General features: G+C 48.3%; 1 protein-coding gene across 2 annotated transcripts in view; it reads left to right on the top strand.

Annotated features, from left to right (window-relative positions):
* The window catches only part of PIK3C2G (phosphatidylinositol-4-phosphate 3-kinase catalytic subunit type 2 gamma), a 383,327-nt gene that overhangs the window by 242,296 nt on the left and 116,007 nt on the right, over positions 1–25,024 (top strand). For both annotated transcript variants that reach the window (XM_075897745.1, XM_075897746.1), the window contains 4 exons: positions 11,820–12,000; positions 17,946–18,053; positions 21,477–21,569; positions 24,836–24,965. In XM_075897745.1, coding sequence (XP_075753860.1) covers positions 11,820–12,000; positions 17,946–18,053; positions 21,477–21,569; positions 24,836–24,965 — 512 coding nt within the window. The remainder of the gene's footprint in view (positions 1–11,819; positions 12,001–17,945; positions 18,054–21,476; positions 21,570–24,835; positions 24,966–25,024) is intronic.

Genomic DNA, 25,024 nt, shown 5'->3' on the forward strand with positions numbered 1-25,024 from the left:
AGTGTGTCCAGTCTTGTCTTAGAATGTCATTCATGTCTAGATGATTATGTTCCTCCTGTGATCTCATAGGGCACAGCTGTTCCTACCTCTGCCTGATTCTCAGACTGCAATGGACTGAGGGGGAAGGGAAGGAAATGTGTGGGCCAGAGGATAGTAAAGCCAGAACTGCAATTGCTTATTTGTTCAATTGCAGAGTAAACAATACAGCAAAGCTCAGAATGAGTCATCACATTAAAGGCTGGCCTCTGAGATCCGCCTTGGGACTGTTTTTGTTTTGTTGTTATAAAATGAAGATGAAAGTCAAGTCTAGTTAATTTCAGTCATTTAGCAATTTAAGATCAATACGGTGGCTTTTAAAAGCATATCTGTGAGGCGTGAGTAGCAGGATGATGCATTTCCTTGGCTGCAGTTCCTGGGTGTGTATTGTCAGCAGAGCACTGGGGTGGACAGAGCTTTCTGAAGAGATAATGTAGAGAGGGGCACACTCCATTACAGCCACTGCCAGGTGCTTAAACTGTGCAGCACGTGATCTCTTCCAATACTGCCCTCCAGCTGAGGCAGAAGTAGAGAGTATGATCATGACAGCTGCTCCACCTTCCTGCACAGCTTGGGCTTACTAAACACAAATATCAAAATTCTGATTCTTTCCCTCCCCTCTGTGTCCTGCCCCCTGCCTCTGGCTTATGCATGAGCAGCTGGAATCTGGTCCTAAACCCCCTTTCAGCTTAAAAGGAAACATATATCAAGTACAGTAGACTTCCAATAATCCGGCACCTTTGGGACCTACGTGGTGCCAGATTATCGGATATGCCGGAGTATCAGGAGGTACTCCAGCGGGGGAGCTGTGACGGGTCTGCTGGACCTGCACTGCATCCGAGGGCTGGGCAGGAATGGTGCAGCAAGGGGCAAACCCTCCGCCGTTTTGCAGGAAGGCAGGGGAAGCCCCTCACCGCCTCCAAGAGTTTCCGGGAGGGGAGGGGAGCAGGCTCCCCACCCCTCCAGACTGCAGTAGTTATCCCCGAGCAGTGGGGTGAGTGACAGCACTGCGGGACCAACCTGTCAGCACGCCAGCTGCTCTGCTCTGCAGCTTTCCCAAGTCCGCTGCTCGTCAGTTTCAGCAGCAGCAGCGGTGGACTTGGGGAAGCGGCGTGGAGCAGAGAAGTTGGGGTGCTGCCGGGCACAGAGCAGAGGGGTGAGGGGCGGTGCTGCGGGACCAACCCGCCAGCACCGGAGCTGCTCTGCTCCGCGCCGCTTTCCCAAGTCTGCTGCTGCCACTGCTGAAACTGACGAGGGGCGGACTTGGGGAAGCGGTGCGGAGCAGCTCCAATTGTCCGGCTGGTCAGAGCACTTCCAGGTTCCTGTTGGTGCCGGACTATTGGGAGTGCCAGACCACTGGATGCCGGACAATTGGAGTTTTACTGTACACGCATGAGCTAAGATTATTAGGCCTTGTCTGCACTAGACCAGGCAGGTCAGCTTATGGTACACCATTGTCACGGGGCCGCCTGTCCGGGCCGCCGCCCCTCCTGTTGCCCCTAGGCCGCGCTCAGTTTAACACTTGACTCTGGGTCACCGGGCGGAGTGGGGGGTCCGGGCCCGCCCTCTCTCCGGACCCCAACCCAGGGCCCTGACACTGAGAGGTGCCCTCTCAGTGGTAGCAGGGGGGGTCGGTACCCCAAAACGCCCCTGCTCTCGGGTTACACAGCCCGCCCTGGGTCTTGCTCCACTCCGCCGACCCTCACTGCTCCGGGTACCCGCCTGTCCCTGCGGGCTCCCCGCTGCCTCGGCTGCCTCCTTGCCTGGCTCCCGTGGCTTGTTCCTCCCTCGCTCGGGCCCCTCCTCCGGCTGGCTTGGCTGCCGCAGGTCTCACCCCCGCTGCCGTTGGCTCCTGCTCCGCCGCCGCTCGCTCCTGCTCCGCTGCCGCTGGCTCCTGCCCCGCTGCCGCTGGCTCCTGCTCAGTCGGGTCCGCTGGCCCCGCCGGTTCCGCCCCCCTTCCCCTGGCCTCCCCGGCTCCTTTTATCCCCCCTCCCCTTGCCGTCCCTGGCGTTGCCCTCCCGACGTCATCACCGGCGCGCCCCGGCGCCGCGTGATGACGTGTCCCTCCGCCCCCGCTCGGGCCTGCCGCGCTGATTGCCGGCTCCGCGGCGGCCCCATCTGCCTTGCTCGAGTGGCGGGGTTGCTCCACCCCGTCACACACCTCCCCCCTTTGCAAAGTTCCTACACCCCCCGGTTGCTCGTCACCCGGCAACCGTGAGAGGCAGTCTGCATTCTCATTGTCCTTGCCGGGTCTGTGTTTGACTTCGAAACGAAAAGGTTGTAAACTTAAATACCACCGCATTATCCGCGCGTTATTGTCCTTCATGGTCTGCATCCACTTCAGGGGTTCGTGGTCCGTCACCAGCGTGAAGGCGTTGCCTGTAAGGAAATAGCGCAGAGAGTCTATGGCCCATTTGACGGCTAACGCTTCCTTTTCAATCACTGCATAGTTTTTTTCCCTAGGGAACAGCTTGCGGCTCAGGTAGGCTACGGGGTACTCCGTGCCCTCTTCCTCCTGCGCGAGGACCGCTCCGAGCCCCACTTCGGAGGCATCGGTTTGTAATATGAACGGTTTTTCGAAATCAGGTGGCCGCAACACTGGCCCTGACATCAGGCACTGGCGGAGCGCCTCAAAGGCCCGCACCCCTTGGGGCGTCCACACCACCCTTTGAGGGCGATCTTTCTTTGTAAGGTCTGTTAGCGGGGCCGCCAGTGAGGCAAAGTGGTTTATAAACCGCCGGTAATACCCCGCGAGGCCTAAAAACTGGCGGACTTGTCGCTTGGTGTGGGGTCGGGGGTAGTCTCTAATGGCTTGTACCTTGTCCAGCAGTGGTTTTAACCGCCCCCTCCCCACCGTGTATCCCAGGTACGATACTTCCCTGTTTCCGAATTGGCACTTCTTGGGGTTTGCCGTGAGTCCTGCTCGTTGGAGCGCCCGCAGGACAGCTTCCAGCTGTTGCAGATGGTCCTCCCAGGTCCTACTAAAGACGACAATGTCGTCTATATATGCCGTGGCGTATTCGCGGTGGTCTTCTAATATCTCGTCCATCATCCGCTGGAATGTAGCTGCCGCGCCGTGCAGCCCGAATGGCATGGTGACGAATTGGAAAAGCCCAAACGGGGTAGCGAACGCTGTCTTCTCTCGGGCTGCCGGTGCTAAGGGTATTTGCCAATACCCCTTTGTGAGGTCGATTGTCGACAAATACTCTGCCTGCCCCAACCGTTCCAGCAGCTCGTCTACTCTGGGCATGGGGTACGCGTCAAACTTAGACACGGCGTTCAGCTTACGGAAGTCAATGCAGAAACGTGTCGCTCCGTCTTTTTTTGGCACTAGCACGATGGGGCTCCGCCACTCACTCCGCGATTTCTCCACTACTCCCCACCGTGTCATGTCCTGCAGTTCCCTTTGGACTGTGTCCCACAACTTCCGGGGGATGGGGCGCACTGGGTCTCGAACCTTTTTCCCCGGCTCCGTGGTGATTTCGTGTTGTACTAGGCTCGTTCTCCCAGGTCGGCTCGTTAGGCTGGCCGCTGCCCGTTGCAACACTGCCCGTAGTTGGCCCTGCTGAACCTGATTTAGCTCCCTCCCCACAGGGCTAGCTGCCCAGGTGACCTCTTCCTCGCCCCAAGGCCCAAACTCGATCTCTGTACTCAAGGCCTCTGCTAGGGGCTCTTCCCGTGGTACCCACCGTTTTAATAGGTTAATGTGGTACACCTGGCTTTGACGGTGCCTACCCCCCACTTGGACTTCATAGTCTACCTCTCCAATCTTTTTAATGACCCGGTACGGCCCTTGCCACTTGGCCAACAGCTTGGACTCCCCTGCTGGCAGCAGCACCAAGACCGGGTCACCCGGACTGAGGGTCCTCGGCCGTGTCCCCCTATCGTAGTGGCGGGCTTGGGTTTCTTGAGCTTTCTCCAGGTTTTCCCGTGCCCACCTCCCTATGGTCCTCATACGGTCCCGTAGCTTAATTACGTATTGGACGGCCCCCAGTGCGGAGGACGTCTGTTCCTCCCACCCTTCCCGCACTAAGTCTAGTATACCCCGCGGCCGCCGGCCGTACAATAGTTCAAACGGCGAGAACCCCACCGATGACTGTGGTACCTCCCGTACCGCGAAGAGCAGGGGCGGTAGCAGCTTGTCCCAATCGTGTGGATCATCCTCCACCAATCGCCGTAGCATCGCCTTCAAAGTTTGATTAAATCGCTCGACGAGGCCGTCCGTCTGGGGGTGGTAGGCTGCGGTGCGGATCTTCTTCACCTGCAGCCAGTTGCATAGCTCCTTCATTAGCCGCGACACCAGATTCGTGCCCTGGTCGGTCAAAATCTCCTTTGGGAGTCCAACACGGGCGAACATCTTTACGAGCTCGTCGGCTATCGCGGCTGCAGTGGTCTTGCGTAGGGGCACGGCCTCCGGATAACGCGTCGCGTAGTCAACTACAACCAAAATGTACTGATGCCCCCTCCGGGTGCGCTCCAGGGGTCCTATCAGGTCCATGCCTATTCGCTCAAAGGGTTCCGATACCAGCGGCATGGGCACTAGGGCGACTCGGGGTACCCGGGCCCCAGAGGTCCGTTGGCATTGCGGGCACGACCGGCAGAAATCCTTAATGTTCTGGTACACCCCTGGCCAATAAAACCTCTGGAGCACCCGTTGCTGCGTTTTCTCAGTCCCCAGGTGCCCTGCCCAATGATTGTTATGGGCCATCTCCATCACCCGCCACCGATACGCCTTCGGCACGACCAATTGGGTTGCCCCATCTCCTAGCCCCGGGACCCGATACAGCCGATCCCCCTGGATCTTGAAATATGGGCCTTGCCCGGGCCTCTGCTCGGCCTCTTCGCCCTCCCCCGGGGTGCTCAGTGCGTTCTCCCATGCGTGCTGTAGCGTCGGGTCTTCCCGCTGTAGGACTAGAAAGTCGCCCTTATCGACCTCTAGGGCTGCCAATGACTCTCCCTTCCCCGGTTCCTGCGGGGGCAGTGGCCCCGCGTCCTCCTCCTGGGTGGCCCATGCCTCGTGCGTGCCTCCCTGGTCGCGGGGGTCCCATTCCCCCAGGAGCCGCCGCAGTCCGGGCCAGTCTCTGCCCAGTAACACGGGGCAGGGTAGCCGGGGTGTTATTGCTACTCGCAGATCCCCGCCCTGTTGCCCGTCGTGTATCTTCACCCAGGTCATGGGGTACGACCTAGTGTCCCCATGCACGCATTTAATCCACACCGGGGTTCGGGTGCGCACCCCTTTCCCTAGCGCGTCTCGCCGCACTAGCGTCTGCCCGCACCCCGAGTCCAGTACGGCCTCCACTGCCTCCCCATTTAGGCGTACCTGCCCTGTTATACGGGCCCGGCTTACCTCCGATCGCGGCCCTCTCTGGGGTTTGGGCTGTCCAAACGTGCAGTCCATCATGGGGCATTCCCGGCGGAAGTGGCCCTCCTGGCCGCACTGGAAGCACGTCGGTTTTACTTGGGGGCCCGATGCTTCTTCCGTGCCCCTTTCGGCCCCGGTCCGTGCTTCCACTCTCTCGCGGTGCTCGGCCCCGCGCCACACTGGGGCTAATCGCCGTTCCGGCCCTCGGGTTGGGGGGCTTCTGGCCCTGGGCCCTGTGTTGCCCCGCCCTTCCTTCCCTCTGGGGCTGGGGTCTCCCCGACCCACCGGGTTGGTCACGGACCCTATCTTGCCGTGTCCTACTGGTGCCTCGGCCGCCATGAAGTGCTCCATGAGCGTCACGGCTTCTTCCATAGTCCCGGGCAGGTGTCGGCGTACCCATTGCTGGCCCTCCGCGGGGAGCACCTGCAAGTACTGCTCAAGTACCACCAGGTCCGCCACCTGGGCTGCTGTCTTATTAGATGGCTCCAGCCACCGCAGCCCGGCTTCCCGGATCCGTTGGGCGACCGCTCGGGGGCGCTCCCCCGCTCCGTACTTTGCTGCTCGAAACCGCTGCCTGTACGTCTCTGGGGAAATGCCCATCTGGTCGAGGATCGCCTCCTTAACCTTGTAATAGCACAACGCGTCGCGGTCCGATAAGCTTCGGTAGGCGAGCTGCGCCGGGCCGGATAGGTAGGGGGCGAGTATCGTAGCCCAGTGCTCCTGGGGCCAACGGGCCGCTATGGCCACCCACTCGAACGTCACTAGGAACGCTTCGGTATCGTCCTCCTCCCCCAATTTGGCGAGCCTGATGGGTAATCGTACTGGGCCCGTCATGTCCTCCTCCCCCTCGTCGGTGGGTCCCGCCGGCCTTGTCCCATCCCTCAGCTCCCGAACTAGCTGTTTCTGCTGCTCCCTAAATTCGGCTGTCAGTTGCCGCAATGCCTCTGTCTGTTGGCTCTGTAATTGACGCTGGCTATCCACCAGCCACTCCACGACTTTGTCCCCATCCATGGTGCCTCAACCTATTTGGGGTGGCAATGGAAATGGAAGAGGGGGAAGGGACCAAGACCGAAAGAAAAACGAGGCCCCTCTCCTCCTGTGCCCTCCGTTACAGGGCCGCCACCACCCACATTCTCCACCACGTGTCACGGGGCCGCCTGTCCGTGCCGCCGCCCCTCCTGTTGCCCCTAGGCCGCGCTCAGTTTAACACTTGACTCTGGGTCACCGGGCGGAGTGGGGGGTCCGGGCCCGCCCTCTCTCCGGACCCCAACCCAGGGCCCTGACACTGAGAGGTGCCCTCTCAGTGGTAGCAGGGGGGGTCGGTACCCCAAAACGCCCCTGCTCTCGGGTTACACAGCCCGCCCTGGGTCTTGCTCCACTCCGCCGACCCTCACTGCTCCGGGTACCCGCCTGTCCCTGCGGGCTCCCCGCTGCCTCGGCTGCCTCCTTGCCTGGCTCCCGTGGCTTGTTCCTCCCTCGCTCGGGCCCCTCCTCCGGCTGGCTTGGCTGCCGCAGGTCTCACCCCCGCTGCCGTTGGCTCCTGCTCCGCCGCCGCTCGCTCCTGCTCCGCTGCCGCTGGCTCCTGCCCCGCTGCCGCTGGCTCCTGCTCAGTCGGGTCCGCTGGCCCCGCCGGTTCCGCCCCCCTTCCCCTGGCCTCCCCGGCTCCTTTTATCCCCCCTCCCCTTGCCGTCCCTGGCGTTGCCCTCCCGACGTCATCACCGGCGCGCCCCGGCGCCGCGTGATGACGTGTCCCTCCGCCCCCGCTCGGGCCTGCCGCGCTGATTGCCGGCTCCGCGGCGGCCCCATCTGCCTTGCTCGAGTGGCGGGGTTGCTCCACCCCGTCACAACCATCCAGCTAAGCAAAATGCATAGCCACATTCAGCTTACCTTAAGCTGAGCCACTGGAGCATCCACACCACAGGAGGCCAACAAGCATGCATGCTCCCATCAGCTTCTCTTACTCCTCGCAGAATGAGGAGTACAGGATACAGGAGGGGGCTGCCCTCAGCATTCAGTTTGTGGGCCTACACGAGACCTGTTAAATCAAATGCTAGAAGATTGATCTCCAGAGGGTTGATCTTCTCCATAGTGTAGACAAGCCCTTAGCGTTTACTTTTTCTGAAGTTTGGCCAGAAACTGAACTGACAATGAATAATTGATCTTCCCTACAGGAAGTCTCCCTATTTAAAATAGAAAACATTGCTTTTTCTGGTTATCTTGCTGTAGGGGTGCCAAATGCCAAATCTTGGATTCACTCAAGGAAAGGTATGTCAATTCTGTGTATTTAAGAACAAAGGTCACTCATACAGGAGAAAGTAGACTTCATAGTTCCTTTAGATTGATACAATAAGAAAAATGGGCAGCTGGATTCTTATGATGTATGCTATCAGGCCCAAATTCAGAAATAAGTGTTTATAAAGAATTCTAAAATGGTTGTAAGTTGTATTGTTCTAGCCCATTTAGCATTACTCTAATTTAGATACCCTTAGATGCCATCATGTAGGGTTTTTTTTTCCACATGTCCTGAGCTTCCTTCAGTGCTCAGGGTGGACAGTACTCACAGAGTGAGTCAAGGTTGTGTGTATGAAAATGAGGGCATTTGTTGTATTATTTGGAATGTGTGTACTGGTTGTAGTGGAGAGGCAGGGACTGCAAAAGGAGAGACGACAGTCTCATAGTTAAGGCAGTTGAATATTACGCTGAAGAACTGGATTCGATCCCTACCTCTGCCTTGGAGCTCCTAGGGAATGTAGGGCAAGTCACTGAAACCAAACACATTCAGTAGTTATGTGTTTCTCATTTTCTGGGTGCCTGACTTTATGAGATTTATGAAAGTGTCGAGCATTCATAATTGGAACTGAAGTCAACGGGAACTGTCCTCTGAACAAATAAAGTCCTTTAAAATGCATTTTTATTTCTGAAAAATCAGGCCTTAGGCATCTTAAATCTTATGAGACACTTTGGGGAATTAATGCCTCTCCGCCTCTGTTCTCACTTGGTAAAATGGGAATAATAATACCACCTTGCCTCACAGGCATTTTGGAAGATAAATTAATTAGTGTTTGAAAAGCTCTTATATACTCTAGTGATGAGCACCTGAGGAAATTAGTAATTCTGTTTTCAGAACAAGATTTGAATAGGGTGCAATAAATAACTCCTCTGAACAATAAGGAAAAAAACAAAATACGTCAGGACGATGAGTGAGTAAGCACCTATTCTCCCGTGCAGGACATGAAGCGGGTGTCAGAGATCTGAACTTAAATGAAGATCTGTTCACTTCTTGTATCCAATCAGACAAGCCAGTCAGTCAAGTGATTCTGCAGCTGCCCAGCTGGGCTCATTAATCAGTCTGAAAACTGAGCCAGCTAGCCCCAGGCTGAGCTGAGGGATCTAAAGCCCACATTTTCTGACAGCATGTTCTGTGGGAAAAAATAGTATGTAATCATATAATTAAAGACTATATCAGAATGCATATGCTCAAGAGAGCTGAAATTAAAGGTTGAACAGGCCTCCTTAATTCTGGTATTTCCTATCTTTTGGATGATTGACTTTGCAACCTTAACAGTCTCTCAACAACCTTTTTTATGTAATAGGTATATATTCAAGTTATTGCTAATATGAAATCCATTTTCTGTTGCTACAGGAAATGTGAACAGTACTTCTACAGATTTAAACATTTAATTCTGAGAGCCAAAGTGCCATGGGCTTTTTATGGAACCCTTTAACCATGGTACCATATCTATATTGTCATCATATCAAGTGCTTTAATTGCACACAGTGGAACATACTTTTTAAAAAGAAAATATGTTGAAAAAATTTAACAATATCGAAGAAATATGGGTGAAACTCACCCAGTTGTAAAGAGAGATTTACACCGTCCCTTTACCACAGCAGGATACTCATGGCCCTGACAGTGCAGTGCACTCAGGCAGAGACCTTTGCACATCGCAGAATGAGGGCTGTATGTTCTCTGAATGTGCCAGTGCAAAGCAGGTAGGAACAGCTCGTTGTAATTGTACAGATTCATTGGGCTGAACCGCATGTAGGAGGACATGATCCTAGGCAGGAACAGCAGCTCCAAAGAGCGTACCTGCAGTGTGCCCTATGAGCTATGTACTTATGGGCCCCTCAGGAGAGACATTCAAATACCACCCAGCTGATCAGCAGACCTCCCACAGCTAGGTTTCTACTAGTGGTGTACATTCACACATTCCTTGATACACATAAAAAAATTAATTCTGCACAAGGATGTAAAACATTAGAGGAGTCAGCAGTACGCCACTTCAGCCCAATATTGTAACTTGCATTAAAGCTGTTTACTCTGGTTTTGTGAGAAGGGTGCATTTCACCTGCTGAGAGTTGGGTAAACTTGAAATGACATCTTTATTTCTTTTCAGGGCTATAATTGAAACAGGATGAAACTCTCAGTTGGCACTGTAGCTTGAATTGTGCCAGCAATAGTCACGTTCAAAAACCAATGATCATTAACAAGTTCACTAGAACTGGGCTAGAACAGTTTTCATTGCAAAAATGGACAGTGATTTTCTTAAGCAATATCTGCTCTTGTTACCACTGCATAAAGTCACGCAGCAGAATCTAAGACACGGCTTTTGAACCTCAGCGAGTCTAGCTAACATCCGTCATTCATGCATGAGCTGTTAAAGTGAGTGGGGCTGGCAGCAACAGCTCTGCCACTAAAAGTGACGAATCTGTCTGTATGCTGGAATTTATCTCCCACAAGACAGTGCCCTGACAATTCATATTCTCTTTCAGCCCTGAATATAATTATTTGTTTGCAATAGACTCTACTAAGTGTCATTTCCAACTCCAAGTGGGAGAGAAGATGACAAACTTAGTTCTCATATCTCCCCGCTTTCATGTCTAGGCATTACTAGCAGAATGCTACAGGTATTTTCATTGTTTGCACTGCTTACAAACCTATAAAAATTCAGATTCTTTATGGTATTGCGAAGGCTTGTCAGAAACCAACAGGTGATATTATTCTGTATTGAATTGTTACTTTGGGTGACACAGAAAGCTCTAGGGGAGCAATTATCTTCATAAAGGACAGCAAAGAGAAGAAAAAAAGTCAGTGGGGGAAAATATGTAAATCCTTATAGGCATGATACATAGAAATGGTTGGCTGCAGTAGCCTTATTGTAATACATTGACAAGAAAGGCAGGGTTAAGGTGCATAGGGGAGCCCCAGCTCATGTTCTGACATCTGTATAACAAAATCTTTAGTCTGCTCATGTCTGTCATATCAATGTGTGTACATATGTTTCTTTTAACCCTTAACAAGAGAGCTACGTTTCAGGTAGACAGCCTCAGATAACGAAAGCCATTCTTAGGGATCGGTGGCCAAGGAAGCTGGGGAAGCTAGTCTGGGGGTCAGGCAGGGTTACTGGCAGAGGGGGGTGTTTGAAGAGGAGGATTGAGGAAGGATCAACAGGCTGGGGGTGGGGTGGTGCTATTTACGGGAGAGGGAAAGGATGAATGAGGAGACTGGACATACAATTGATGACAAATGAGCTCTTTATCTACAGACACCAACAGAAAGATTATTTTTTTCAGTCAAAGTAACATACACCAAGACTAGTTCAAATGATCTTAAAGGTATTTGAAGTGTGTCTACTTGGGTATGAAAGTGGGGGGAGTGGGTTTCCAATGGAATTAAACAAATTCAGTTGAAAAATGCATCCTTTATCCCCCATGTAGTCAGGGCCATGGATGGAGGAAAAATTGGATGCGGCTCAGAAGGTTAATGTACCTGTTGCCCCCATACCGCTACTTAATCAACATATGGTAACAATGACTTCTAAAGCTTCCCCAAAGTTCAGCAGAATCAGAAATGGATTTTTAGTCTGGACTTATCTCTGACAATGAAGAGACAGATACATTGGGTGCCCTTACAAATTAATTCAAGGTTTAGAGCTTTCATCAATTTTGGGAGTATTACCTATATACTTAAAAGTGGTGAATGCTGCTGAAATTGGCAGCATCTTTAAGACCAACATAAACTTTTAAATGTACCCACTGGATGTAAGGTACGTCTATCCACATGTGAAGTTACTGGCGTGGGGAATGTGTGTATGTATATACAACTGGGCAAAAGAAAATAGGAAATACATTCCTCTGACAAATGTTTCTTTTAGAAATCAGAGCAAGTCAGGAGCTGCTTTGTGGAAGGCAAAAAAGTAACAGGTTCCTATCAATCCTACACTCTTGGAATCTCATTAGTTATCAGATGGAACTTGACTACTGCTAACAAATAAACAACATTTTTTTTTAATTCTCTCCTGTTAAACTGCCCAAGGCCACCAAATACAGATTAGTCTAGAGTACGTTCATTGTACTTGCTAGAGGTGGTATAAAAAAATCAGCTTTAGGGACATGACTTTTTTCTTCCTCCTCCCTTCAGGCTGTTAAAGGATGCACAGAATGAAGCTCATTTCAAAAGCTGGTATCAGAAACTATTGGCTGCTGTCCAATTCTGTGCAGGAAAAGCCTTAAATGTTGAGTTTTCTAAGGAGAGGAAACTTATCAATATTCTAGGTGATGTTGCTGAAAAAGTGAAGGCTGCCAGCGACCCCAAAAAACAGGTTTGTTCAATTTTTTGTCTTCCCATCTCCTTTCTCTGTTTTGTACAAATACCTTTTCATTTTGAAACTATGGCACATTTCTCCTAAATTGCCCTTTGTTATAGAAAATAGCTCCATATTTTGAATCAAAAGTCCCTCAAAGTTTGTGCTATTCTGCACTCATGTAAATGTTTTTTGGTTTGCTCCCTGGTGTGGGAGGAACATAAACTCTACCCTCAATGTGGCTATTTGGCCCATTGAATGTGGCTGGTTTGCTATAGCAGTAGCCACTACAGTAGTTACTGCTTCAGAACTGGTTGGACACCATGGCTCTAATTAGTGTCTGCTTAAGTCCCAAGGCTGAGTTGCCTAATCATAAATAGTGAGTATCCATCAAATCTTCCAGTTTGCCTTGGCAAGCAAATAAACCCCTCAATATTTGTGGTAGTCTATGTATTTTAGCACAGTGTCCACCAAGAATCCCATAATAGCATCAAGTATATGTAAAGACATCTGGAAATATTTTAACAGCCGCAACAGTAATACATTTTTAATAAATAATATAGTCCCTGAGCCATCTGTCTTTGGCTCAGATTCATGTCTAAGTATCATAACATACCTTCAGTAAAGCAGTTCAATAGGTTAAGTGAACAAGATGACGTCTGCAAAGCCCGATGCTCAAAACTCTTCTGTTACTGAAGTAGCCATTATCAGTCCTTAGCTGATGTCTAAACTCTTTCTTGATGAGATCTCAACCAGACAGACCAGAGAGATAAAAGTTAAAACCTATCATTGCATGTAGTCAGACTTTTGACTCTCTTTTGCCTCTAATAAGGATTCAAGGATTTTAGAGAGAGACAGAAACCTTAGACTCATAGGCTACATCTGTACTACATGCTTCTTGCACAAAAGGCCTTTTGCGCAAGAGTTTTTGCACTAAAACTTCTTGCACAAGAGCACATCCACACCCCAAAGCACATCACAAAAGTGATGTGCTTTTGCGCAAGAGAGCGTCCATGCTGCATGGACGCTCTTGCGCAAGAAAGCTCTGACGGCCATTCACAGAATGGCCATCAGAGCACCTGTGCTTTTTCCTCTGGAACATCCACACTTGCCTTTTTGCACAAGAACTCTTTCGCAAAAGGGAGTTATGCCTTGTAAAAGGAGATTCACCTATGCCATTTTACTCTTGATTTCTCTGCGCAAAAGTGCATTTGAGGTGTGGACGGTCCATGGGTTTTTGAGCAAAAACAGCTGTTTTTGCACAAAAACCTTGCAGTGTAGACGTAGCCATAGACTTTAAAATCAAACAGGACCATAATCATCTTATCTGAGCTTCTGCACGTTGCAGGCCACAGAATTTCATACACGCACTCTTGCAATAGAGCCCCTCACCTCTGGCTGAGTTACTGAAGTCCTCAAACCATGGGGAGAACCCACCCTTTACACTAACTGAAACCTACAAATGACCTGTGTCCTATGCTGCAGAGAAAGATCCAAGAAAAAAAAACCTGTCTCTGCTAATCTGACCTGGAGTAAAATTCCTTCCCAAGACCTTCATCTAACGTCAAGCCTAAACTTGTTTTTGGCCAGTTTATATCCATTTGTTCCTGTGTCCACTTTGGTGCTTAACTTAAATTACTCCTTTCCTTCCCTGGTATTTATCTCCGAGACAGCTGGTCAAGTGAGACCTGGGGGGCCATTGGCCACATGACCCCTTCCCCAAGCCCAGGGAAGGGCCAAGACAACCCCCCTCCACCCAGTTCCCCTCTCTCCCTGCCCGTGCTCCACCCCCCTTCAGCCTTGCTCTTCTCCTGCTCCACCTTTTGCCTTGCTCTTTCCTCTTTTCTGTCTTGCTCAGCCCCCATCCTGCCTTTTTCCTCAACCAAGGTGGCACAGGGGACTAAGGAGGCCAGTGCTAGCAGCAAGAGTCCACTGCTTGCTCCTCATTTACTGGCAGCAGCCGGGGTAAATGGAGCAAGGCAGGTGCATCACTCCGTTTCCCACCAGGGAGTGTGGGGGAGTTCACGCCCCCTCCCCTAGAGCAGCATCACTGAGAGCAAAGCAATGGGACCACCGTGTTCCACTTACCCCTGCCACTGCCGGTGAGTGTGATCCCTGCTTAGGGCACTGCCTTACCCCCAATTGATGATGAATGGGGGGGGTTCACCTTTGCTGCAGGTGCAAGCCCCCCTCTAGAGCCCCACCTGCTACTGGCCGGCCCCTCCTGCCATGGTGTGACCCCTTCTGACCCCCTCTCCATGTGTCACCCATGATTCACCCCTCTAATGTATTTATAGAGAGCAGTCATCTCTCACTCAGCCTTCTTCTGGTTATGCTAAACACGCCAAGTACTTTGAGTCTCCTTTTATAAGGTAGGTCTTCAATTCTTGGATCACCCTAGTAGCCCTTCTCTGAACCTGTTCCAGTTTGAATTAATTCTTATTAAACATGAAAGACCAGAACTATACACAATATTCCAGATGAGATCTCACCAGTATCTTGTCTAATGATACTAATACGTCCTTCTCGCTACTGAAAACACCTCATGTGATGCATCCTAGGAGTTCATTAGCCTTTTTGACAGGTGCATCACATTGTTATCCTGTGATCAACCAACATACCCAGGTCTTTCTCCTCCTGTCACCTCCATTGATACGCTCCCAGCTTGACCTTGTACTTTGCACTATTAAATTTCCATTTCCCCAGCCTGCCATAGTCACCCTTGATAGGATATATTCTAGTGAGAATCTAGCTCTATCATTTGTTCTCACATGAAGGAAAATCAGTGGATTCTTTCCTGCTCCTATTAGGATCCTTTCTGCCTCAGGGTCACATCTCCTATCATAGCTCTTGGTGAAGAACACATCCTCCTGGTCTCTAGATCAGCTCTGGAGACAGGTCTGCCTGTTCCTTTTAGTAAGATGTCACCAGTCACATAGAGCTGCCTTTTCCTGGTGATGGTGCAGTTCTCCAGACTTCCTCCTGTTCTTTTGGCTGCAAATGCTCTTGTCTTTTATTCATCTTTGCAATCTTCTGCTCTGCTCTTCTTCCTTGCTCTCCCATCTTCAATTACAGCCTGCTGGGCCCTTTCTTCATTTTCCAACTTGACAAACTGGTTCCTGAGTTCTGTTTCTCCTTCACTAGCTGTTTACAAGCTTTCAAAGGCCACTTTGCTCACCCAATAGTCTCCCCTCTAAAAATGTAAACTGTTAACCAGTTAACTGGTTACCTGCTAAGCATCCCCTTACCAGCATGCTTACCTGGGTAACTAGTTAACTGGTGGGGAGCTGCTCCAACCTGGCCAGGCTCACCACAACGCAAGTGTGGGACCAGGGTTTAACCAGTTAAACATTTTGTTTTACTGGTTAACCACTTAACTGGGATTTTACATCCCTACTCCCCTCAGAGTTCTTCAGTCAGTTCTGCAACTCTTGACTTTTTTCCCTTCAGCTTCTTCTTGCCTTTGCTCCATCATCATCCTTTTTGAAACTCAACCATAGTTCTCACCTGCATCTCCAGACCTCGGAGCTTCTCTTCCATCGGCTCTCCGAGGTGCAGAATTGCCAACTGTCAATACATACATGGACAGTCCATAAAAAAGCTTAAGATGGACTATCAGTAAAATCCATAACAAATATTAGATATCAGTAAAAAAAAATTCTGAGCTTTGAAAGGGAGCTGAGGAATTCCTTCCCCGTGGCCTCAGAGCGAGTGCTGTGTAGCAGGGCAGCTGCAGGGAGTCTACAGTTCCAGAGGTCGGGGCAGAGAAGGGAATTCTCTTGGCAGAGGCTCCCTCCAACATGCTGCTAGCTGGCAGGGCCTATTCTTCTCCATCTCTGGCTTTGAATTCATCTTGGGTATCACTCGTGTCAACAGCCCAGCTATTTTTGGTTTCTGCCAGGCTCCCCATAGCTGGCAGGGGCAGAGGACTGGGTACAGAGGACCAATCTCCCACAGGCGCCCCCTCCCAAGTCAGCATGGGGCAGTCACTTAAATATAAGGTACTAGAAGATTTACCCAAGTCCTTCATGGAGAGGGGTCACATTCAACAGGGCTTTCTCTCCCCTCCAGCTGGTGGGGGCTTTTCTCCCCAAAACCTCCCCTAGCCAACAGGGGCCTTCTGTCTCCCCCTAGAATCCCTCTGGACATCAGGGGCCTGCTCTCTCCCCCCAGCCCCTCCAGTCACTAGGGACCTTCTCTCTCCCCCAGACTTCCAGCCACCAGCGTTCTCCTCTCTCCCCGCTCCTCCAGTGCTGCGGCCAAGAGCTGGGGGGGCTACTTACCCAGTCTGGTGGCAGGCAAGATAGTGTAACCTCAGCCCTGCTCACCACTCTCTTGGTGGTAGGCTGCCCCCAATAAACATTCTGCATATAGCTCTCTCTACTCTCAGTATTGTGTCCTTCCTCTCTGTGCCCCTCCCTTTCCATGTTATGGAAAACAAACTCATTCCTGGCACTTCCCGTTTTCTTGGCACAGTCAAACCCTGGCTTTGCTTTAAGTTAGGAGAAGAGGAAGCTGCCTACCAAATGTGGTGGCTCTAGCTCTTACCATTTAGGAGGAGTTCTTGAACAAACAGACTGGCTGGACATTTCTAAAATATACTAGCCAATTAGCCCATCATAAGATGGGATTTTCAGGTCTCTCCTCCATGTTGGTCTTCTTTCCTGAGTCACCAGTCTCTCTCTCTCCCTCTCTCTCTCTCTCTCCATCCTGCTTCTACCGCCTCTCCCCCCCCCCAGCTCTCCTCTGCCTTCTGCCTCTCTCGCCTTCTGTCTCTCTCTCCATCTCTCCCTTTCTCTTCTCCTCCTCCTGCCTCTCTCTCCACTCCATCTCTCCCCTTCCCCTCCCTCAGTGGTGCTTGGCTTAGTGCTGTGCCGCTCAGCCAGGCCACCGCGGGGGAGCAAGCTGCGCAGATGGCCATTTGAGCTTCTCTGTGGCAGCCCGGCTGAGTGCACAGCACTCAGCCGAGCACCACAGTTGGAGGGGAAGGGGGCGGGGCAGTGACGTACACGGCCAGAGGGTCACAAATTGGAAAACTTGGAGGATGCTGATGTGGCTAATAAGTAGATTCAACTAGCATAATACAATTGCTACTGCGACGTATGAATAAAAACATTAAGTAGTGTTCACTTTTGTCCTTTAGAGCTATACTATGTAAGAATGGGTCCATCAAAACCCTTGGTTGCTTGCAGTGTTTTTCTATAATGTCTATAAAAATCATTTTCAGCCATTGGAAACAAATGAAGTACTTTTCAGGCATCTGCACCAGGATCATCTCTCCCCCCACCCCTCAGCTTCCACAGCTAGTCATCTTCATTGTCTCTTCTAGTGCTTGGATCTCTACCAGAGCTGCCTTGCTAGTTGTCTTTGCCTTCCCACCTAAAATCCTGCCAAGGGAAGAAAAAAAAAAAAAAACCAACACCAAAACAAACCTGAATGTCACTCTTCAACTTTGAAGTGAAAAGACATAGTAATTTGGCAGAGCGAAAGAGAATGTGTGCCATCATAAGAAGAAAGCAGAAGTGTGTATGGCACTTTTTTGGTACTTCAGTCAGACCTCAGAGACGACCAAGAGGCTGTACGGCCAGAAAAAACAAGTCCCTGTAATTGGCATACCCACACTTAGAAAGGAGAGGCGAGGCAACAGCTCTGAAACAATAAACCTCCCATTGTGAACTCGGTTAGAGAAAATGTCACAGGGCAAAACACAATTCAGAACAACAGGTGCACAGCTAAACAGCCTCTGCTGAGCACACTGTAGGCGACAAGAGCACAGATGTAGACTATGATCACAATTCATAGTCTCAGTTACTGCGCATCCCCTTAGGTTTTATGAAGCTGCATTGATGTGACTAAGATCAGAAATTTGAGTCACTGTCTTATTAAAATATAGCAAGAGAGTCAACAATTAAAAAGCTGCTGTGATGTTATTTCATGTTGTCATTATGACTGATGTCTCACAGGAGGTGCTAAAGATGGAAATCAACGCACTTAAACAGTTTTTCCAGGAGGTAAATGTTTGCCGGCTTCCCCTGAATCCTGCACTAGTTGTAAGAGGCATAGACACAGATGTAAGTGCATTTTACTCTATTGATTATTTTCACTGTAATGAGTACTAGGGAATGAACTGTTGCATAAACTAGGGCATGATCCTGCAAATCTTTACTGGTGAGTATCCCCTTTATGACACTAGACACATAGGCAGCCATCGACAGAACTTATATTTTTAGGGGTGCCTTCAGCTCAGCTAGAGAGAGAGGTAGGGTTTGCCAATTTAAGTGTGCATCTCTCTCTCTCTTTCTTACAACAGCAGCATGGCAACAACCATTCCAAATTGTCACTACCATTGTTCCAGCCTTGCTGTCCTCAAAGCAGCTTTTGTGTGGAAGACGGTATCTTCCTTTTTAAAAATGTCCCCGCCAAAAAGCATCTGTTTGCTGCCACACCAGTGCAGATTCTTGCTGGAAGCTTTTCCTTCCTGGAGTGTGATAGCTTGCCTAGATGGGCGAGGGGGGGTTAGCTCCAGTACTGGCTTTCGTCCCATTGAACCTGTGAGATTTTGCATGGTAAATGTTTGCAGATTCAGCTGCTTGTACTTAACCTGTATGATTTATCCTTATTAAAAACTAGTGATGAACAGAGGAAACTTGTGTATTGGTTCAGATGTTTGATTGCATTGACAAGACTGCCAGGACTGTGTCATTCAGGTTTTATCATCATTGTGACATGTAGCTGTCACACCAGAAGCTTCAGTGTTGTGGGAGAAAGGAGTGCCTAGCCCCACAAGGAAAATACAGTATGTACAGGCCTAAGAGGCTTTTTAATTTATAACTCCTATAATTACAGCACTTCGTCTCATATATGGCCTATAACCCATAATAGATCTGATCTTGAGAAACTGAGTCCTTCGACTCCCTTTGACCTGCAGCTCTCCCCGTAATTGCTACACAGACTTGATGTCAATGAGAAACAAAGCTTCTTGGCACCTGGCTGGACTGGGCCACTTGTGGATGAAATGAATCAGAAGAGTTTTGAAGCATACTGTTCCTCACTGCTTTCTGACTTCTTCAAAATAATGACTATGGGGGGAATATCTAACTATCCAGTTGAGCATATGAAAGCACACCAGGTTGGCTTGACTGGCATTAAATCTTGATTGATGTGTGTGTGTGTGTGTGTGTGTGTGTGTGTGTGTGTGTGTGTGTGTGTGTGTGTTCATGTTCATTTTCTTACATGAATTAGTCATTGACTACAGCTACTAGACTGAAATGCCCATTCTCTTTAATGAACCCAAATGTTTTTAGAGTAGATCTAATAATCGAACCATAATTCATTTCAGAATTGTCTCCTGGTTGAACTAAGGCTACGTCTAGACTGCAAGCCTCTTTCAAAAGAGGCTATTTCGAAAGAATCTTTCGAAAAAGCCTCTTTCGAAAGAGAGCATCTAGACTGCAACCTCTTCTTTCGAAAAAGCAAGCCGCTTTTTCGAAAGAGAGCACCCAGGCAGTCTGGATGCTCTGTTTCAAAAAAGCCCTGTTTGCAATCAAGGATGCCTTTTTTCAAAAGAACACTTTCGAAAAAAGGCGTTATTCCTCGTGAAATGAGGATTACCGCCATCGAAAGAAAAGCTGCATTCTTTCGATTTAATTTCGAAAGAACGCGGCTGTAGTCTAGACGCAGGTGAAGGTTTTTCGAAAAAAGGCTACTTATTAAAAAGGCTACTTTTTTCGAAAAAACCCTGCAATTTAGACACAGCCTAAGAGACAAGCATCCAGGAACCTTACCCAGCTCTGCCACTGGAGCATTATCATACATTAACCTTTGGCAAAGTCTTTCAGTCACTCTCAGTGAATCCTTGCCCTCAATGGAGCAAAACTCCTGCTAATTTGACTGTGTCAGGATTTCACCATCTGTGCCTCAAATATATTCATCTGTAACTTGGTATAATATATATTTCTCAAACATCACATTAGTGCTATGAGGCTTGTGTAATATTTCTAACATGTTTTAAGAACCTTCAAAGAAAGGCAGTATATAGCTGCCTAGATTTATAATTTTTCTTAAAATGTTCTTCTTATTTCTGAAAACCAGGTCATTGCTTTTTCATTCTCAGTTTTTTTTTTCTTTTTATAGTGAAGATAATAATACTCACCTAAGTCACAGGGGTTTTCAAAGCTTAGTTCATGAATGGTTTTAAAAGCTTTTGAGATCTTCACATGGAAGCTGCTATATGATACCAAGGGCAGGAGTTAAGATAGGCTCCAAATGTAGATTATGATGACCAAGGTTGCCTCTAAACTGCTCGGCAGCACAGCCCCACAGCTGCTTAATCCGCCCAGCCCAGTCAGGAGCTCAGTGGTCTGTGTATGGAGCTGCCTGACTGGGAGGAGCTAATTAAGCAGCCGTGGAGCTGTGTTCCACACAGCTTAGAGGAAACCTTGATGATGACTGAAATTTGCTGCACTCCTCACCCAGGCTTGGAGACCCATTAAAATGAGTGGGAGACTTGCCTCCAAAAGCATTGCAGGATCCAGCTACCCACTGACAAAATAACACAAACAACCAAAACTGTATACTTGACTTTGGTGTAACCAGCAGACAATACTGAAATGAATTGTGGCTTGATTATTAGGGCTGTGTCTACATTGGCACAATCTTGCGCAAAAGTGACTGCTTTTGCACAAAAACTTGCTGCCTGTCTACACTGGCAGGGAGTTCTTGTGTAAGAACACTGACGTTCTAATGTGTGAAATCAGTGCTTCTTGCGCAAGAACTCTGATGCTCCCTCTCAGGAATAAGCCCTCTTGCGCAACTGTTCTTGCACAAGAGGCCAATGTAGACAGGCAACATGAATTTCTTGCACAAGAAAACCCGATGGCTAAAATGGCCATTGGAGCTTTCTTGCACAAGAGAGCATCTACACTGGCATGGATGCTCTTGCGCAAAAGCACATCTCTTGTGCAAAGGCACATGCCAGTGTAGACGCTCTCTTGCGCAAATACTTTAACACAAGAACTCTTGCGTTAAAGAGTATTTGCGCAAGATCATGCCAATGTAGACGTAGCCTAGGAGTATATTCTAAAAATGTTTGGATTCATTAAATATAACATGCATTTCAGTCTAGTGGCTACAGTGATTGCAGTGTTCATACATGCATTTTCAGTGGGTCTGCCTTACATCACTTTGGTCTTTCTAGACCCAGCCAAAATGAAGCACTAAATGGCCTGGGAGAGAGGGGGGGAATTGTGTTAGAGAGATTTCAGAAACTTTCAAAAGTTTTCAGATGATGATATAGATGGGTGAAGTGTCAAAGGAAGTGGAGATTCTTATTCTCTGAACCAGTTCAATAGACTCTAAAATCAAGGACTATTTATTTTTCTTACCTGTGCTGCTGATAAATACTTCAGGACATTGCATCTTCCCAGGGAAATGTTCTACAGCTTTTAACCTATAATATAATATATTTTATGTGTGTATCATTTTTGTTTCTAAAGGCATGTTCATATTTCACATCCAGTGCTTTTCCATTGAAAATTTCCTTCCTCAGTACAGATACACTGAGTAGAAACATCGATGTTATTTTTAAGGTAGGTTTTTCATATTAATAACCCCCAGTTTATTTTGTATGCAAAATGTTAATTTAATACTTATGGGAAGACAAGGCTTTGGATTTTGTGCCTGAGATGTTTGATTTGGTTGTGCTGCTCAGTTTTCATAATCCCATTTGATACAAGGCTTTTTAACACAGTATATTAAGGAAATATATTAAAGCACCCTAGGTTTTGATTTGTAGAAATTAAAAAGCATCCTAAGAAAACAGTGGGTTCTTTTAACTCAGTGGAGACCACCAGGCTAAACAATATAAGGGTACGTCTAGACTACCGCGTTTTGTCGACGGAAGGTTTGTCGACAGATACTGTCGACAAAACTTCCATCGACAAAAAGTGTCAAGACACATTGAGTTCTGTTGACAAAGCAAGCTGCTTTGTCGACAGAACTCCGTAGTCTGGACGCAACGTTACAGGCAATAACACCTTCTGTCGACAGAGTTCTGTCGACAGAAGGTGTTATGCCTCGTAAAATGAGGTTTACCAGCGTCGACAAAACTGCTGAGTTCTGTCGACGTTATGTCGACAGAACTCAGCGGTAGTGTAGACGCTGGTATAGTTTTGTCGACAAAAGTCCACTTTTGTCGACAAAACTAGGTAGTCTAGACACACCCTATGATAACACTGTGTATTTACCTTTTGGGGGTGAAAGGGCAACAGCCAAACAAAGGACTGTTCAAGGAAAGGACTTAATTATACAGTAGCCCTGTGGAGCTGATCAAAATATTAAAGTGCTAAAGACTGCATCTGACACAAAACACATAGGAGTCTTGCAAAGAAGCAGAAGAGGCTCCCTTCTCATTCACTCAGTTTTTAGGAAAGAGACTGGTACAAAAGCTACCTCTTCCTGCATGTGGTAACCCGGCTCTGACTAGAAGGAGAAGGCTACCTGCTGAACTCTCTGCACCTGAGGACTAACTGGGGGAAAGGGCCAGCTGAAGGAGAAGATAGCTAAGGGTGGCAGTGGGAGATGGCAGGGGATTCAGCCCTACCCTTCTCACCAACTGACCAAAGCTGGGTGGCATCATAACAGAGCCCCTTCTCTGCTGGATTGAGGAGGGGCGGCTGTGCCAAACAAGAGTGGCATGGCAAGCCTGTATGCCTGCTTGGGCCCTCTATTTTCTCAGGCCTTCTGGAAGGCCCTTCCACTCCCTAGTGAAAAGCAGAATAGGGCTGAGTGTATGAGGGAGAGCTCAGAGATGGAGGCAGATCAGTGTGAGGGGAAGAGCACTGGGCTGGGTGTGTAGCAGGATGAGCAGTGTGTTTGTGTGGCTGGGTGTATGAGGGGGAGCATGGATTTGGGTGCTGAGACAGCATGAGAGTGCTCAGGACTGGGTACAGGGAAGTGGCAGGGGCGAGTTCAGGAGTGGTGGGGAGGTGTAAGACTGGCTTCTGGCCAATGGAGGGAGAGCTCTGGATTCTCACCTTAGGAAAATTCTGCTTGCATCCCTGAGAGGAGGAGTACATGTTCTGAACCAATCTAGTCAGGGTAGTTGTTAGAAAGACCCTGGAAGGGTTGCTAAGAGAACATACCTGCAGGGTCAGGAGCAGCCATAAGGGGATATGATGGAGGGCACTGCCCCATGGCAGTCATCCTGTGGAATGACAGAGAAGGTGCACCGCCTGAGTAAGGGAATCTATAGGCATTGGGTTGGATTCATTGCTGGCGGAACTCCATTGTTTTATTTGGAATTAAGCCCAGGTTTGTCATGTTTCCATACCCAAGGAGAAAAAACATATGTCTTCAATCTAACATTACTTCTGTTTCAGATTAAGAGAAACAACAAAAGGAAAATCTCCATGGGAAAGCTGTGTGTGTGTGTGTGTGTGTGTGTGAGAGAGAGAGAGAGAGAGAGAGAGAGAGAGAGAGAGAGAAAACACATCCTGGAGAGAACAAAATGGTTGATGTCTCTAAATAAATGGTTAAGGGGTAGCTCTTAGAAATTATAAGGGGCTGTAATCAAACAACAAAAGCCTAAAAATGTCATACTATAGGTGCTACTTGGGTGAAATTTGCATTTTTGCCTACATGACACAGGAACAGGCACATCATCTCTCACCATACTGGAAGAAGCACATTCATTTTACCTTTGGAAAAAGTGGTGTAGCTGGCACTGCTTACCTCACAAACCAGTAGCTTAAATTGGAAGGAGAAGCAGGTGCCAGTTGTCATTCCACGCAATACATACCTCTGAGGCAATCAATACTGGCAGTGTTATTAAGTTCCATGCACATTCTCCCATCCAGCAAACCTGTGTAGCAGCAGTCCTAATTCAGTTCAGAATATGCTTCATTATTTGTAATAGATAATGGTTAAATAAAATTGTAACTATTGTTTCGAATAGTGGTGAGCAAACCCAGGAAAAATTATCTTCAGGTCTGTATACTGAACATAATATTGGAATCAAGATTAGCTGTAAACAAAAGGGAAATGGATTTTTTTTTTTTTTAAAAGAGGGGAATTGATGTTCCCTCATTAAATGCTTGTAGACTAGGATGTTTCTGTAAAGGAGCAAATCATTATAATGTAAGTAAAAGCTAGCAAATTATGGAAGACTTTCTCGATGAAGGCTTGAAAATACCAGTAAAATCCAGATGCAGTTTAGACATAGAGGGGAAGAGGATGAAAAGCAGAGCTTTTGTTTTACAGGCCATTTATCCAGTTATGGTAGAAAATAATCCCTTCATTAATTACAAGATGCAAAGTCCGATCTCTTTAAGATTGTTGTTCAACGGACTCCATATGGAGAGCAGTGAGCAATACATTGCTGTTTGAAACTGGATATGAATCATGTCAGGGAAGCGATTTATACTTGTAATAAAGTTGCCTTGTTGCCTGCTACAAATATCGAGTTGTGATCTTTAGTGTCAGGTCAAATACATGTTCTCTCATTCCTGAAAGGGATAAATAAGTGGTTGTATTTTGAAATTTAACTAAATAAGGATCCAACCTCCTGATTGCATTTGAAACACCAATAATAATTTATGTGAGTAATAAACTGCAAGTTTGCAGCAGGTAAAAGAGCATATGGTACCATTCATGTGGCTGTCAAAACACTTGTAGTCTGTACTAGTCATCCCATTCTTTCTTCCTCCTGATACAGTATGAACACTGAGCAAAACTGCAGTGGCTTACTGTAAAATGAAGGTAACTGGTTTTCCCTGGAAAAAATCCAAAAGATGTAGGAAGGTGTCTCTCTTTGGGATTCAAGAAGAAATTCAGATTTCATGTGCCCGTTTCACAGGTGGGAGATGATCTACGTCAGGATATGCTGGTTTTGCAGATTATTCGTGTGATGGACAGCATTTGGCTTCAGGAGGGACTCAATATGCAAATGATCATTTATAGATGTTTATCTACAGGAAAAGGCCAAGGTCAGTACAGATTAGAAAGGATGCATATGTTACATTATTCATGTCTCATGTAAACCACT

The sequence above is a fragment of the Pelodiscus sinensis genome, chromosome 1 (genome assembly GCF_049634645.1).
Source record: "Pelodiscus sinensis isolate JC-2024 chromosome 1, ASM4963464v1, whole genome shotgun sequence".
Lineage (NCBI taxonomy): Eukaryota > Metazoa > Chordata > Testudines > Trionychidae > Pelodiscus > Pelodiscus sinensis.